The 15,351-nt window shown below is 37.4% G+C and overlaps 1 protein-coding gene across 18 annotated transcripts in view; it reads right to left on the bottom strand.

Moving 5' to 3' along the window:
- PHKA1 (phosphorylase kinase regulatory subunit alpha 1) overlaps window positions 1-15,351 on the bottom strand; it is a 164,507-nt gene that overhangs the window by 42,072 nt on the left and 107,084 nt on the right. For 10 of the 18 annotated variants that reach the window (XM_081566944.1, XM_081566933.1, XM_081566941.1 and 7 more), the window contains exons 17-20: window positions 6,959-7,037; window positions 4,495-4,661; window positions 2,019-2,195; window positions 159-250 (exon numbers count right to left, since the gene is read on the bottom strand). In XM_081566944.1, the coding sequence (XP_081423070.1) occupies window positions 159-250; window positions 2,019-2,195; window positions 4,495-4,661; window positions 6,959-7,037 (515 nt within the window). The remainder of the gene's footprint in view (window positions 1-158; window positions 251-2,018; window positions 2,196-4,494; window positions 4,662-6,958; window positions 7,038-15,351) is intronic. The other 8 variants (XM_081566949.1, XM_081566939.1, XM_081566947.1 and 5 more) reach the window with 1 other exon arrangement.

Here is a 15,351-nt window from a genome sequence, read left to right as displayed (position 1 = left end):
TTTAAAAAGTGAACTTAAAAGGACATATATCTTCACCATGGTGGCATTTTCCTTACTGCTAGTTACTAGCAGAAACCATAATGGTTAGTTCTATCATTTTCTGTAAGAATGATAGTTTTGCAAAAAAGGTGATAGAAGTAACTTCAGTGTAAATTTACCTGGTCCTCTTGTTGGGGATGAGGTGAATCAAGTAAGTTGAATGAAGGCCGGGAAGCCTGAAATATCTTTGTAGGAAGATACATATGGACATCTGCAAGAGGTTGACATTTATGGAAAAGCTTAGATAATTAAGAGATTAATAAAAATGCACAGTTGACTTTAAAAATGAAGTTACATATGGAACAAGAATGGGAAATTTACCCTTTCTTGGTAATTGCAAGGAAAAGATACATGAAGGTCAGATAAATCAATGGATATTTGATCAATTAATAAACATATTTTGAATAGAATATCTAGAATTATAGCATCAGCTGGACATATAAGATGTTAAATCCTATGAATGTAATCAATATCACAATGGAGCTATTACTGATACTTTAAGAGAATACACATATAACAGAAAGAGCCCAGTTACATTTTATATTTTCCATATTCTCCTAGGAGAATATCTGGCAGCTAGCAGTTAGAATTCCTTGAGAATAGATAAATGAATGACTCTATCTAGGAAATAAAACATGTAGTGGCTGACCAATTTTGAGATATTTTAAGATTTTTACTTATATTTCATTGTTGAAATACTTACCATAACCTCTAAGGAGAGATTTTCTCGCCATTTTTGCCATTTTACAGATACAGAAAGAGAAATACAGAGCCCAAATAACTGTTTAAGCAAGTAAGTAGCAGAGCTGGGAATTAAGCTCAAGTTTCCTAATTCACAATCTAGAAGTATAACTTAATAAAGCTGAAGTTTTTGCATAAGCCCTTTGTCAAGGAAGCATAGACAAATGCTATATATGCTAAGTTTTTCCCTTTTCTAATTGTTAAATGATTCTCCAGTGATCATGTTTAATATTTTTGGTTAGTAATGGTCAATAAAATTTTAGACAGTAAAAGCATGCATCTCATTCTTGTCATCTGTGAAATGTTAACATTTAGGTCCTCTAGGTGTGGCCAATGAGCCCTTCTGTCCCTTCATATGCAGCTACCATACAGGTACTGAACACTCTTAGGAACTATGACTATTTCTGGCAATGTGTACTAGAAAAGACATCCTCCCCTGCAGATACTACTGAGGAAGGGTAGTGATCTTGGGGAGAAGAATGGCAAAGTTGTTAAAGAATGATACTGTAGTTGACAAACAGCTCTATACTGCTAAAACAACTGACTGTATAAGTTACAGCTGGCCTAAGGACCCAGATGTAGCTTACTTAAGGCAGACTATTTCCCTTTCATTGCAAGACTATCTTGTAATAGTCTGCAATGCTTTCTCTTTAAATAAAATTATTTCCAAATTAGTAAATTTCCAAAGGATGAAAAAATTCTTTCCACATCTTAATACTTTGATATTAAAACTGAATATGCTCCATACCTTTTGTTCTGTCTCTTCCTGCTATGTAGCTGTATAAACCAGACTACTTAGCACTATACTATAGCAAAAAGTGAAAAAGTGAGTGTTGGTCAGTCAGTCATGTCTGACTCTTTGCAACCCCATGGACTGTAGCCTGTCAGGCTCTGCTGTCCATGGAATTCTCCAGGCAAGAACACTGGAGTGGGTAGCCATTCCCTTCTCCGGGGGATCTTCCTGGCCCAGGGACTGAACTGGGCTCACCTCCATTGCAGGTGGATTTTTTTACCATCTGAGCCACCAGGGAAGCCCTATCTATAGCAAAAGTATACCCAATTATTAATTTCACAAATATTTGAGCATCTAATATATTCTAGGTGCTGTTTGAGATGCTGAGGATAAAGCAGTGAACAAAATAAAGTTCCTGCTGCTTACACTGTAATAAACACCCCACCCCCATCCTGGGCTCCACGTCATCCTGTTCCTGACTCCAGTGAGTCATGGCATTACTCACTCTGTACATGCAGCTCCTTGGCCTTGGTCACCAAGGACATTAAATCGCAGGTTGTTTGCACAGCAGTTCGGAACCGATTTAGCCCTCCCTTCTGTGAGGTAGCAGCTAGTTTAGGATGGGGAGCAGTGTGAGCCAAAAGGTGATCTAAATAACGAGCAACTTCATCACCAGAGCGAGCTGCAAGGTTAGTGGGGAGAGGGGGGAGAGAAAAATAAATAAATATTTTAGTAACTTCACAATCTCCCCCACCAAACAGGATGACTGGCTCCTGTGCCCACACTACAGCACCAGAAACACGTTGTTTTAGCGCATGGGGTAAAAAAAAATTTGTGATCATTTTACAATCTTTACTATTTAGAAACCATGGCCATTTACCTTGTTGAGATAATACTACTTTTAGGCCCCGTGAAAGTAGTATGAGCTTATTATAGGCAAGGTGGAGCATTTCATGATCTATGTATGTGTATGTGATGGTAATGTTGGTGGCAGTGGAGGAGGACGAGGAGGAGGAGGAGTAGAACAGGGCCCTTTGAATCTCACTGGTATGAGGAAACTTGTGGAGAAGGGCAAAAATCTTCCACTAAACATGGAGCCTAGCTGAAAACAGATTCCACAAATGGCAGCTACTATGGCTAAAAAAAAAGGAAAAAACCCACCATCTCCATGTGGCACTGGTACCAAAAGAACTAATGACCACATGTTGGTCTTTTTAGTCACTGCCTTCATCTATTAATCAAATATTTATTGTCCACAATATACCAGGTTGTGTACTAGGTACTGAGGTTTCAGTGGTGAAGAAGACAAATATGGTCCTTATTCTCTGGGGTTCTCCCTCTCCCTCTACACCTTCTATAACATTATCTCTGATTACGGATAATAGAAACAAAAAAAACACACATATTCTGTGGATGTTTAACATTTTGGATTTTACATGAACATTTATAGTTGGAAAAGCCCAGTGTTTGGATCAATACTGAAGTTCGCTATATCAGTCATGCATCATTTGGATTTTGGTCATCTTTGGGGATTTCTCCAGTTGTATTTCTGTTCTTTGACGTGACTAATGGGAATTAGCAAAGCTGCAAGAGTGGACCTCACACTTAGTGACATCTTAATGACAAATATCATAACCTTGATTACAATCTAGACACTTGAATGGAGGCTTATGAAGAACATGGTAGGGATGGCAAGCAATAGACATGTCCACTGTGAGGCCACCAATGAGTAAATCCAGACAGAAGAAAGTGACTAAGATTGCATAATATCAAACTTAATAAAACATATCATTAAAGAGATATATTTAAGAAAGTAATCTGAGAGAACAAGTGCTACAGATGTAAATTACAACTACCTATGGAATAGCAACAACATCAATATATGATCAAGATAATGATTTTCAAAATATTTGGTTTTCAAAATATCTCAGCTTATGCCAAGATAGATATCATGACTTTGGCTATTACTGATAATATGAAATAACCTTGTATTTAATGTACTCTTCAAACAAAGAAATTCATACTATTTTAGATCTTACAAAAACAGTGAATTAAATGGTACTTAGGTGAGTAGATGCTGAATCCAAGTGAGAAGACAGTCCTTTTGACTGCTAGTGTGCTGGTTTGTTGTATATAAGATTATGTTTGCTAGCTCACTGAGGAAAGCTAATTTATTTATTTTTTTCTTCTTTCCAACATACCACTATTAAGAAAGAAATTGGCTGCCTTAACATACAGGTTAACAGGCAAATACCCAGACAAAGAAAGTAGACAGACCATGTTTTACATAATTAAACAATAATTCATTCCCATCAGCCCTTTCTCTCTTTGGGACTCAAATAATGTAATGCTTGCCCTGCCTAGGTCAGCATTTTAATACTTAAAGAGTGTTTTTCAGGCATTTTAAATTTATTCCCTCACGATGCTATCTCACCATATTATCTTTGTATGCCTAGAAGCCAATTAAATTTTATTCTGCTTTATTTGTCTAGTTTGTGATATGAAAGCAATAGGGATACAAAATCAGTTTTTTCAAACTATAGAGACCTTCCCAGAGTTTCTGATGTGTCCCTGTAATATTCTCTATAACCCTAATGGAATTTCATATTTTTGTGCTTTTTAATGTTAAAAAGCAGTATGTATATGTCTAGTTTTCCTAATATACACTTGATTAAATATCTCTCACTCACCACTGCTTCCTTCTGTTTTTAAAGCACCAGTCATTTTATGTACCTGGGAGAGAAGTCTCTTCTAACCTTAATAAGGGATAGTCCAACTCTATACTCCACAATCACCACAGGGATATTAGACCAGAAACCAAAGTTAAGTAGAAGTATGAAAAGTGAAGCCAAACAATAGTAGAAATCTAGGTGTATTAAACAGGAGTGAGACTGCTGGCAGTGAGAAATATTAAGGAGGATGCTCAATAATACTTTGTGTTCTTGTCGAGCAAGGCCAGTGACTTTATGAAGCCTCCTTACCATTACTGGGTAAACCATAGCCATTAATCCAGTCACCATATTCCAGTTCATTATCATAGTCATCATAATCTTCACTGTACAGTTTACCCTCAGGTCCAGGGTCCATGAAGCTCAAATGTGTGCAACAAGATGTTGTCAAAAACTCTGACAATTTACCTGTTTGAATCCTGAAAAGAGGGTAAATAAAACACAGAAAATCAGAGGAAATTCTTTTTAAGACAACACAGTTTAGTGGGGAAAAAAAGATACCTAAAATGTTTTGTTGGGGGATTACTACCGTTTATACATTAGTACAAATTTTTAAAAGTGAAAATTTACAGCCCTCCTAGACATAGTGTAGTACAGGTTAGGGTACCATGTTAATAAAGACTACAATTATGGGTTCACAATCCACCAGCAGATCAGTTTTTCTCTCTTACACTGCCACATACTATGTTGTTAACTATGCCGAACATATGGCAAAAATTTCCATTAGCTGCAAGATAAGCTAGGACAGACTGAAGATAAATCATCTCAAATTTGTCATATCATTTCAAAAAATAGTCAAAAAGACCATTTTGAAAAGAGAAAACAGTATCTGACAATTTTAAGGATTATAGTAGATTGTAAGTCATATTCCTCCCTACTTATAAAGCCAATTGCAAAACTCAAATCCAAAGGGAAACCCAATAGTACTGATTTTTAAAAGAAGTTCAACTTGAGGGGGCTCCCAATGGCTAGATCTTAATATGAATACTGAAATAAACAATAGAATGGAGCATGACATAAGAATAAAATAAGAATCTTTTTTTTTATTTGTTTTGTCATACACTGACATGAATCCACCATGGGAAAAAAAAAAGAATAAAATAAGAATCTATGACTATCCTGACAATAAAACTACAAAATAAATGGGGTAAGGGGGAGCTTTTTAAAAATTTTTATTTATTTTATTTTTTACAGATGGATTCCAACTAGTACATGTACAAAGAATGATAGAAACAATAGAAACACAGAATTTTACAACCACATTTTACAAAACACGGTCATTTTACAACCACATTAATAACAACTGATTCATCAATGGAAGCTAAAGCCATTTGGTCAAAGACTGATAGAGAAAGGATAATGGAGTCTTGAGTAGAAGATTATGAAGAATATGGAGAGAAGCACTCTCCTCATGGAAGGGCTGGCAAACAATAGACACGTCCATTGTGAGGTCACTAATGGGTAAACCCAGACAGAGGAAACTGACTCAGAAGATACCATTTTAACCAAATTGAGAGGCATTCTGCAAAATAACTGACCTTCTTTCTTCAACACTGCAGTGAAAATTGTCATGAAATATTAATGAAAGGCTGAGGGATTTTTCTAGATTAAAAGACATCAAAGAGATATAATGACTAAAATACAGTGAGTGACTTTTTATTGGATCTGGAGCAGGAACAAAGCCATGGGAAAACATTATTGATACAACTGGGTAATTTTGAATATGAACTCTACAATAGATTCATATCAATATTAAAATTTCTGAGTGTGCTGATTATATTGTAGTCATTTGTGAGAATGCCCTCTTTCTTAGAAGACAGAAACAAATATTTAGGGTTGAAAAGTCATGATATCTCTAACTTTCACACACTTTAGCAAAAAAAGTGTGTGTGTGCACATATGTATGTGTGAGACAGGGAGAAGGACAAGGAACAAGGGAGTAAGGGAGGGAGTGGAGGAAGGAAGGGAGAAAGACAACACACAAATGGGACAGATGTTAATAACTGGTGAGTCGAGGGAGGGTATATATTATTCAATAAGATTCTTGCACATCTGTGTCTACTTAAAATTTTTCAAAATAAAAACTTAGGAAAAAAAAAGAAAAACAGTCAGAATTGAATAGTCCAACAACCTTCTTTTCTCCCTCTTTCCTTCCATTCCTTCCTTCCATTCCTCCTTCCTTTCAGGGTAAGTTTCCTGACCCGCTGAATTTATGGGGTATAGGCAAGGAACAGGGTGAGGAAAAATTCCAACTCTTCTCTGTAATATTAAATTCCTTGATTCATTCTATCAAATACCAGGTCATCAGAATAGGATGGGTATATGTTGTTAAACGGAGAAGGCAATGGCACCCCACTCCAGTACTCTTGCCTGGAAAATCCCATGGATGGAGGAGCCTGGTAGGCTACAGTCCATGGGGTCGCTAAGAGTTGGACACGACTGAGCAACTTCACTTTCACTTTTCCCTTTCATGCACTGGAGAAGGAAATGGCAACCCACTCCAGTATTCTTGCCTGGAGAATCCCAGGGATGGTGGAGCCTGGTGGGCTGCCATCTATGGGGTCGCACAGAGTCGGACACGACTGAAGCGACTTAGCAGCAGCAGCAGCAGCATGTTGTTAAAAGACACAGAGAAAGGCATCACCAGTTTACCATTACTATATCCAGCATCCAAACTTCATTACATTTCACTAAAGAGTGCATAGAGGTCACATACCTTGCCCCACCAAAATATCCATCCTGCATTTTTCGGAGTGCTGCCAGGATACTTGAATTCAAGCTGGTTCCATCTTCATCTTAAAGAGAATTTTAAAACAATATTTGTGGTTTTAACTTTGAAATAAAGGAAATCCTTCAATTATTTCAAACCAACTTTCTGGTGGTGATGGTACAAATGAGACAATCCTCATTGACCATTCTCTATTTCAACAATTCATCTGAGAGCCAATAAAGCTGCAGAATGGGAAATGGTAAAGGATGATGACCAAGAGATGAGACTTCCTCAAAAAAGATAGTATCTTATTTATTATAAGTACTTAGTACATTGCCTGATTGCAGAGCACGGAGTGACTACTGAATGCTGACAAGAATAACAGCAACAATTTTTTGAATGTTATGTGCCAAGGACTGCGCTGAACATTTTATGTATTATCTCATCCAATGAGCCTTGGTTTATGTGCGTGTATGTGTGTAAGCATAAAAAATATTTAGAAGGCTAACAATTATCTGATTTTATGTGAAGGGGATTATACTACATATATTCTTTTGTGATCCAATTTTTCTAACTTATTCTTTGTAAAAGCTAAAAATGATTCCATAAGAGACACTTAGACTGTTGTATTATAAGTAACAATGTGATGCAATTTTTCTGTTATTTCCTTAGGATAAATTCTTACAAGTACAACTGTTAGAGCAAAGGAAACACTTACAAAAACTTTTATAGATGGCCAAATTACACACTAAAAAAGTTGTGCCAATATTGCCACCATCAGTATATAAAGTGATTGTTTCCCCACATTTATAACAATAATGGCATTGATTTTTAATTCTTGCTTATCTGATACATTAAAATGACATTGTTTCAATTTTATTACTAGTAAGATTGAGCATGTTTTCATATATATACTGGCCATTTGTATTTCTTTTATGAATAGCTGTGCGTGTTCTCTTCCCTTTTTTTTGCTATTTGGAAACTTAAAAAAATTTATTTATTTATTTTTTAATTTGTGGAAAATTGCTTTACAATTTTGTGTTGGTTTCTGCCATACAACAATATGAATCAGTCATAATTTTATATATATACATATATATACAGTTTTTTCATATATATATATATATGTATATATCCCTTCCCTTCTGAGCCTGCCTCCCCTCCCCCAATCCCACCCCTTTAGGTCATCACAGAGTGCCAGGTTGGGCTCCCTGTGTTATATAGCAACTTCCCACTTGCTATCTGTTTTACACATGGTAGTGTGTATATGTCAATGCTACTTTCTCAATTTGTCCCACCTTCACCTTCTCCTACCGTGTCCACATGTCCGTTCTCTACTAGGTTCCTCTACCATTTTTCTATATTCCATATATAGGTGATAATATATGATACTTGTTTTTCTCTTTCTGACTTACTTCACTCTGCATAAGAGGCTCAAGGTTCATCCACTTCACTACAACTGACTCAAATTTGTTCCTTTCTATGGCTGAGTAATATTCCATAGTAGAAATGTATCACAACTTCTTTATCCATTCACCTATCGATGGACATCTAGGTTGCTTCCATGTCTTGGCTATTGTAAATAGTGTTGCAATGAACATTGGGGTGGGTACATGTGCCTTTTAGAATTGTGGTTTTCTCAGGGTATATGCCCAGTAGCGGGATTGCTGGGTCATATGGTAGATTTATTCCTACTTTAAAAAATGAATCTCTATATTGTTTGCCATAATGACTGTATCAGTTTACATTCGAGGGTTCCCTTTACTCCACATCCACTCTAGCATTTATTGTTTGTAGATTTTTTGACGATGGCCATTCTGACTGGTGTGAGGTGATAGCTCATTGTAGTTTTGATTTGCATTTCTCTAATAATGAGCAACGTTGAGCATCTTTTCATGTGTTTGTTAGCCATCTGTATGTCTTCTTCAGAGAAATGTCTGTTTAGGTCCTCTGCTCATTTTTTGACTGTGTTGTTTGTTTTTCTGATATTGAGTTGTATGTGCTATTATATTTTAGAGATTAACTCTTTGTCAGTCGCTTCATTTACAATTACTTTCTCCCATTCTGAGAATTATCCTTTCATCTTGTTTATAGTTTCCTTTTCTGTGCAAAACCTTTTAAGTTTAATTAGGTCCCATTTGTTCATTTTTGTTTTTATTTCTATTAATCTAGGAGGTGAGTCAGAGAGAATCTTGCTGTGATTTATGTCAAAGGTGTACTACCTATGTTTTCCTCTGACAGCTTTATAGTTTCTGGCCTTACATTTAAGTCTTTAATCCATTTTGAGTTTATTTTTGTATATGGTGTTAGGAAGTGTTCTAATTTTATTCTTTTACCCATCAATGTCCAGTTTTCCCAGTACCAATGATTAAAGAGACTGTCTTTTCTCCATTGTATATTCTTGCCTCCTTTGTCAAAGATAAGGTGTGTCCATAGGTGTTTGGGTTTATCTCTGGGCTGTCTAGCTTGTTCCATTGGTCTATAGATCTGTTTTTGTGCAAGTACATACATATTGTCTTGATGAGTGTAGCTTTGTAGTATAGTCTGAAGTCAGGAATGTTGATTCCTCCAGCTCCATTTTTCTTTCTCAAGATTGCTTAGACTCTTCAGGGTCTTTTGTGTTTCCATACAAACTGTGAAATTTTTTTTTGTTCTAGTTCTGTGAAAAATGCCATGGTAATTTGATAGGGATTGCATTGAATCTGTGGATTGCTTTGGTAAGTATAGTCATTTTGACAATATTGATTCTTCCAATCCAAGAACATGATATATCTCTCCATCTGTTTGTGTCATCTTTGATTTCTTTCATCAGTGTCTTACAGTGTGCTGCATACAGGTCTTTTGTCTGCTTATGTAGGTTTATTGGTAGGTATTTTATTCTTTTTGTTGCAGTGGTGAATTCAATTGTTTCCTTAATTTCTCTTTCCCATTTTTCATTGTTAGTGCATAGGAATGCAAGGACTTTCTGTGTATTAATTTTATATCCTGTGACTACTAAATTCATTGATTAGCTCTAGTAGTTTTTTGGTGGTGTTTTTAGGATTTTCTATGTATACAAACAGTGCATCTGCAAACAGTGAGGGTTTTACCCCTTTTTCAATCTGGATTCCTTTTATCTCTTTTTCCTCTCTGATTGCTGTGGCTATGACTTCCAAAACCATGTTGAATAATAGTGGTAAGAGTGGGTACCCTTGTTTGTTCCTGATCTTAGAGGAAATGCTTCTTTCATTTTTTTGCCACTGAGAATAGTGATTGCTGTGTGTTTGTCATATACGGCCTTTATCATGCTGAGGTAGGCTCCTTCTGTGCCAATTTTCTAGAGAGTTTTTTTTTTTAATCATAAATGGGTGTTGTGTATTTTGTTGAAAGCATTCTCTGCACCAAGATAATCATATGGTTTTTATCTTTCACTTTGTTAACATGGTATATCACATTGATTGATTTGCATATATGGAAGAACCCTTGCATCCCTGGGATAAATCCCACTTGATCATGGTGTATGATTCTTTTCATGTGTTCTTGCATTCTGTTTGTAGAACTATACTGAGGATTTTTGCATCTATGTTCATTAGTGATATTGGCTTGTAATTTTCCTTTTTTTGTGGAATCTTTGTCTTGTTTTGGTATTAGCGTGAGGGTGGCCTTGTAGAATGAGTTTGGGAGTTTCCCTCCCTGTGCAGGTTTTTGGAACAGTTTGAGCAGGATAGGTGTTAGCTCTTCTCTGAATTTGTGGTAGAATTTTCCTGTGAAGACATCTGGCTCTAGGCTTTTATTTGTTGAAGATTTTGAGCCCAGTTTCAATTTCAGTGCTTGTGATTGGCCTGTTCATATTTTCTACTTCTTCCTGGTTCAGTCTTCAAAGGCTGTACTTCTCTAAGAATTTGTCCATTTCTTCCAGGCTGCCCATTTTGTTTGCATATAGTTGCTCATAGTAGTCTCTTATGATCCTTTGTATTTCTGTGTTGCCTGTTGTAGCTTCTCCTTTTTCATTTCTAATTTTATTGATATGAGTTTTCTCCCCATTTTTCTTGATGAGTCAAGTTAATAGCTTGTAAATTTTGTTTATCTTCTCAAAGAACCACCTTTTAGTTTTATTTGTCTTTGCTATTGCTTCTTTCATTTCTTTTTCATTTATTTCTGCCCTGATCTTTATGATTTCTTTTCTTCTACTAACTTTGGGGTTTGTTTGTTCTTTTCCTAATTGATTTAGGTGTAAGGGTAGATTATTTGATGTTACTTTGTTTTTATGAAGTAGGCTTGTATTGCTATAAACTTACCTTTTAGTACTGCTTTTACTGCATCCCACAGGTTTTGAGTTGTCATGTTTTCATTGTCTTTTATTTCTAGGCATTTTTTGATTTCCTCTTTGGTTTCTTCATTGACCTCTTGGCTATTTAGAAGCATATTGCTTAGTCTTCATGTGTTTGTATTTTTACATTTTCCCCCCTGTAATTGATATCTAATCTTATAGAGTTGTGGTGAGAAAAAATGCTTGATACAATTTTCTTAAATTTACCAAGGCTTGATTTGTGACCCAAGATGTCATCTGTCCTGGAGAGTGTTCCAAATGCACTTGAGAAAAATGTATATTTTGCCATTTTTGGATGGAATGCCCATAGATATCAATTAGTTCTATCTCGTTCAATGTGTCATTTAAAGCTTGCATTTCCTTATTAATTTTCTGTCTTGATGATATGTCCATTGGTGTGAGTGGGGTGTTAAAGTCCCCCACGATTACTGTGTTACTGTTGATTTCCCCTTTTATAGTTGTTAGCATTTGCCATATGTATCGAGGTGCTCCTATGCTGGGTTCATATATATTTGTAATTGTTCTATCTTATTCTCGGATTGATCCCTTGATCATTATATTTTATCCTTCCTCATCTCTTTTAATGGTCTTTATTTTAAAGTCTATTTAATCTGATATGAGTACTGCTACTGTTACTTTGATTTCCATTTGCATGGAATATCTTTTTCCAACCCCTCACTTTCAGCCTGTACATGCACTTGGGGTCTGAAGTGGGTCTCTTTTAGACAGCATATATAGAGGTCTTGCTTTTATACCCATTCAGCCAACCTATGTCTTTTGTTGGAGCATTTAATCTATTTAAATTTAAGGTAATTATTGATATATATGATCCTATTGCCATTTTCTTAATTGTTTTGGGTTTGATTTTGTAGGTCTTTTCTTTCTCTTGTGTTTCCTGTCTAGAGAAGTTCCTTTAGTATTTGTTGTACAGCTGGTTTAGTGGTGGTCAATTCTCTTAACTTTTGCTTATCTGTTAAGTTTTTCATTTCTTCATCAAATATGAATGAGATCCTTGCTGGGTAGGATAACCTTGGTTGTAGGTTTTTTCCTTTCATCATTTTAAGTATATACTGCCACTCCCTCTGGCCTGCAGAGTTTCTGCTGAAAGATTGTTAACCTTATGGGGATTCCCTTGTATGTTACTTGTTGCTTTTCTGTTGCTCCTTTATATATTTTCTTTGTGTTTGATTTTATTAATTTGGGTAATATGTGTCTTGGTATGATTCTTTTTGGGTTTATCCTATATGGGACTGTCTGGGTTTCCTGGACTTGGGTGGCTATGTCCTTTCCCATGCTAGGAAAGTTTCCAACTATAATCTCCTCAAATATTTTCTCATATCCTTTCTTTTTCTCTTCTTCTTCTGGGACCCCTACAATTTGGATGTTGGTGTGCTTAATGTCCAAGAGGTTTCTGAGACTGTCCCTATTTCTTTTCATTCTTCTTTCTGTATTCTGCACTATTTCAGTTATTTCCACGATTCTATATTCCAACTCACTTTTTCTCCTTCTGCTTCAGTTATTCTGCTATTGGTTCCCTCTAGTGTATTTTTTATTTCAGTTATTATGTTGTTAATGGCTAATTCTCTGTTCTTTATTTCTTCTATGCTTTTGCTAAATGTTTCTTGTATCTTCTCAATTCGTGCCTCCATTTTATTTATCTGTACTTCCATTTTATTTCTGAAGTTTTGAGTCATCTGTACTATCATTACTATGAATTCTTTTTCAGGTAGACTGCCTATTTTCTCTTCATTTGTTTGATTTGGTGTTCCTTGATCTGCTGCAAGTTTCTCTGTCTTCTCATTGTGTTTAATTTTCTGTGTTTGAGGTCTCCTTTACACAGGCTGCAAGGTCATAGCTCCTCTTACTTGTGGAGTCTGCTCCCATTGTGTGGGTTTGGACCAGTGCTTTGTGAAGGTTTCTTGGAAGGGGGGACTGGTTCCTGTGTTCTGGTGGGTAGAGCTTGATGTTGTCCCTGTAAAGGGCAGTTTTGTGCCCAGTGATGTGTTATGAGACTTGGTATGACTTTGGGCAGCCTGTCTGTTAATGGGTAGGGTTGTGTTCTTCTTTTGCTAGTTGTTTGGTGTGGGGTGTCTGGTGCTGGAGCTTGCTGGCCTTTGGGTGGGGTCAGATCTTAGTGTTGTGATGCAGGCCTTTGGGAGAGCTTTCACTGATTAGTATTCCATGGGGTTGGGAGTTCTCTGGTGGCCCAACGTCCTGGACTTGTGTCTCCTACCTCAGAAATTCAGGCCCAACCCCTTGCTGGAGCAGCAAGACTTCACAAGCCACAGAACACAGAAGGGATAAAGAAAGAAATCGTAGAAAAAAAAAATAAAACAAACCTACAAACGAAAAAGAACAGATAGACAAAACCCCAAGACAAATGGTAAAAGCAACATTAATCGGACAGGAACACACAAAGAAACTCACAAACTCACACTCACAAAAAGAAAACAGAAGAAAGAGTAAAGAGAGGAACCAAAAAAGAAGAGAGCAATCAAACCAATAAATGAATCCGTAAATGAAAACAAAGACTAAAAACTAGAGTAGCAAAAATGCAAAACCAAAAACATGGGAAAAACACAATATAATGAAAAGGTGTAGAAATAAGAGGAAAATAAAGTGAAATGAATTTAAAAAAAAACATTAAAAAAGGAAAAAGTAAGTAAAAAGTAAAAAGTAAAGGATTAATAAAAATAATATGTACATACATACATGTAGAGAGAGAGATAGTAAGAAGAACAATATTCTGTGATGTCAGTTGTCCTTACAACCCAATGTGCTCCAGTCCATCTGCCTACTCAGGAAATCCTCCAATATTTCTAGGAAGGTCTCTGGACATGCAGTGGGCACTGTGGCATCAGCTCCTACTTAGATCTGGCTTTATTCTAGCTTGTTCTTGCTTCCAAAGCCCCCAAAAGCCCACAGTCTCAAGTTAATTGCAGAGATTTAATCCACTGCACCTGCTGCTGCAGGAATGAATTCCTTCTTCCTTGGTCACATAGTCCCTGGTGCTCTGTTTTGGTTTTGGCCCTGCCTTTGCTTGTAGGCCACCCCCTAGAGTCTTTCCTACCTAGACAAGAAGGGGCAAAGGCCCTAGTTTATTAAAGGTCACTTGCTCAATCAGGCTGGGGAGAGAGAGGGGTATGGCAACCACAATTGGTATGAACAGGGAGTGCCTGTGGTGGCAGAGATCTGCTGGATGTCACTACATTCTGAGGCAGGTCATGTGCTCCCCCAGCAGAACTGGCCCCGGGCTGTGGGTCCCTAGGAAGAGCCAAACTGCATAGGCTCCCAGGAAGTTGTGGGTAGTGACCTGTGCCTGTTCTTAGCTTGGCAGCTGATGTGGCAGCCATCATGCCTCCCTCTGGGGTCACAGACCCCAGCCCTGTCTTGCCCCTCACCTCTGGCATTCATGCTAGCTGTGGTGGTGGCAGGTCTTTAGGTGTGGCCCTCCTCTGGGGTCTCAGATTGCAGCTGGCTCATCCCACCTATGGCACTCATGAAGGCAGGGTCCTGCAGTCTGGGAGCTTGTGGAGTTAGAGGTTCTGTGGAGTTAAAGGGTCCCTGCAACAATGATCAAGTCTTGCATCTCTGGCAGACCCAGGCTTTTCACTGGACTCATTCAGCTGTGTCATACTAGCCACCTCAGAGTATCTTCATGGCAGTCAACCTCAGTCCTCTCCCTGGGGTCTGACCCCTGAACCCTGAGCCTTAGCACCCAGCCCCCAATTGCTGCGATGGGCATGCAAACAACTTCTTGGCTGGGAAGTGTTGGCCGGCACTGATCTCTGTGCCAAATTCTCTGTTTTGTCTTCCATGAACTTGTTTCTGTGCTCTCCTCTGACATTCTGAAGCTCCCCCTGACCCTGCCCATGAAGGGGTTTCTGAGTGTGTGAAACTTTTCCTCCTTCACAGCTCCCTCCCTGAGGTACAGGACCCGTCCAATTTTCTTTGTCTTTTTATTTTCCTATTGCCTTTTTCCTGTTACTTTATGTGGAGTCTACCTTGCCTTTTTGGAAGTCTGAGGTCTTCTGCCAGGCTTCAGCAGGTGTTCTATAGGTGTTCCAGATGTAGATATATTGCTGACATA

The sequence above is a fragment of the Giraffa tippelskirchi genome, chromosome X, assembly GCF_054371585.1.
Source record: "Giraffa tippelskirchi isolate mGirTip1 chromosome X, T2T-mGirTip1v1.2.pri, whole genome shotgun sequence".
Classification (NCBI taxonomy): Eukaryota; Metazoa; Chordata; class Mammalia; order Artiodactyla; family Giraffidae; genus Giraffa; species Giraffa tippelskirchi.
This window is presented reverse-complemented; position numbering and strand designations above follow the sequence as displayed.